General features: G+C 37.9%; 1 protein-coding gene across 1 annotated transcript in view; it reads right to left on the bottom strand.

Moving 5' to 3' along the window:
- The window catches only part of LOC112684655 (cytoplasmic dynein 2 light intermediate chain 1), an 11,986-nt gene extending 10,810 nt beyond the window's left edge, over positions 1 to 1,176 (bottom strand). The window contains exon 1 of the mRNA XM_025556275.1: positions 902 to 1,176. Coding sequence (XP_025412060.1) covers positions 902 to 924 — 23 coding nt within the window. The 5' untranslated portion in view covers positions 925 to 1,176. The remainder of the gene's footprint in view (positions 1 to 901) is intronic.
- Between the last annotated feature and the right edge of the window lie 448 nt (positions 1,177 to 1,624).

Here is a 1,624-nt window from a genome sequence, read left to right on the forward strand (position 1 = left end):
TCAAAATGCCTCCGCCAAATAGTTAAAGCTCCTTTTTATGTTTCTAATGACACTCTCCATAGGGATCTTAATATTCCAACCATCCAAAACGTAGCCAAAATATGCTATAAATGCCTCCACTCCAATCTCTTCAATCACCAAAACCCTCTCATATCTGATTTATCAACTCACACAATTCCAGGTGGCCCCAGAAGGCGTCTAAAACGAAAATGGTGTCGTGACCTCTTGGAGGACTAAACTTCAAACTCCATACCCGCCATGAAGTTCCATTAATGGATAGATCCTTCTCCCAAAACATAAACTACCTTGATGCAATAGATATTGATTTGCTTACTTAATTTAATTTAATATTATTGTATTACTTACTTAAATATCATTTGTACTTATGGTAAAAATAAAATATTTACGGATTGTACAATTTAAAAAAAAAAGAAAAAAACAAATGTTTATATGGAACGCCAGCGCATTCTGTTATCAGGAATCCATTACTACTACAGTTCTGACTCTATTTGAGACATTTTAGGCGTTTCCAATATTTATCATTGCATGGGATATCTATGTTTATTTAATCAATGGCGACACTATCTAGTATATTCTTATATAGAAACGTCAACGGCCGCTTGTATATATTATAATTTGATACCTAATGAATATAGGTAAACGATAATCGATAGCTATAAATAATAATCAATTATCAATGTTATTATTAACCTACCAATTAAAAATTTTCTAAAAATAAACGTATGTCCTATGGATTTTTTTTTCTATTTATGAAGTAGGTATACGAGCGTATACGTGCATATTGGTGTTACTTTTATAAAGTATACGCTAAATCACAATGATGGTTCACGGGTATACGTCGTATACCCGCGTATACCCTCCAAAACACCACTGGGCTTACCTCGGCGACGGCGTCGATGTCATGGCACTACTCGCGGCCAACGCGATCCGACGACTTCCGCCGACTCCCGGTGTAGACGATTCGCCGATCGAGCGTCGTTCACCGTTTGACACTGAGCACTGTCTGCGCGACAAGAACGGATGCGACGGGCCTACCTACGGGGGTCGCTCGAATGAAACGATGATCGGCTGCCCCGTGCGTAAGAATTCGGCGTTAGGGGTAAAAAATAATCAGGTTTTTTTCACATACGCCAAGTCGGAACTTCCTACGGCCACTGTGGCTCGCGCGCGTACGGGTCATATGCACCAGTGTGAGGGTGTACATTAATGGGTTGCCCTGGGAACCCGGAACAGCAGTTGACAACAACAGCAACAACAACAACGCTTGTTTCGTTTTGCGATTCTCATTACAACAGGGCCTTTAAACGTGCATTATTATCGTATCTATTGTACATCAACAAATGTAGACGTCACTGAAATATTATATGCCTATATAATTGTGATAAATTAAGTAATTTTGTTGTATCTAAAATTTTTTTTTTTTTTTTTTAATTTAGATGTTTATTGATACGATCTGCAAATAAAAAATATCTCTAACAATAAGCCTAACTTAGTGGTGGGATCGCAGTATTGATGGAAGAATCTATCCAGTGATGGAACTTGTTACAGTGGAAAGTTATTAATTATTTAAAAGGCCCCCGACACAACTTATACGTTTCAAATG

Source organism: Sipha flava, unplaced genomic scaffold (assembly GCF_003268045.1).
Source record: "Sipha flava isolate LNK unplaced genomic scaffold, YSA_version1 255_pilon_pilon, whole genome shotgun sequence".
In the NCBI taxonomy this organism is placed as follows: Eukaryota; Metazoa; Arthropoda; class Insecta; order Hemiptera; family Aphididae; genus Sipha; species Sipha flava.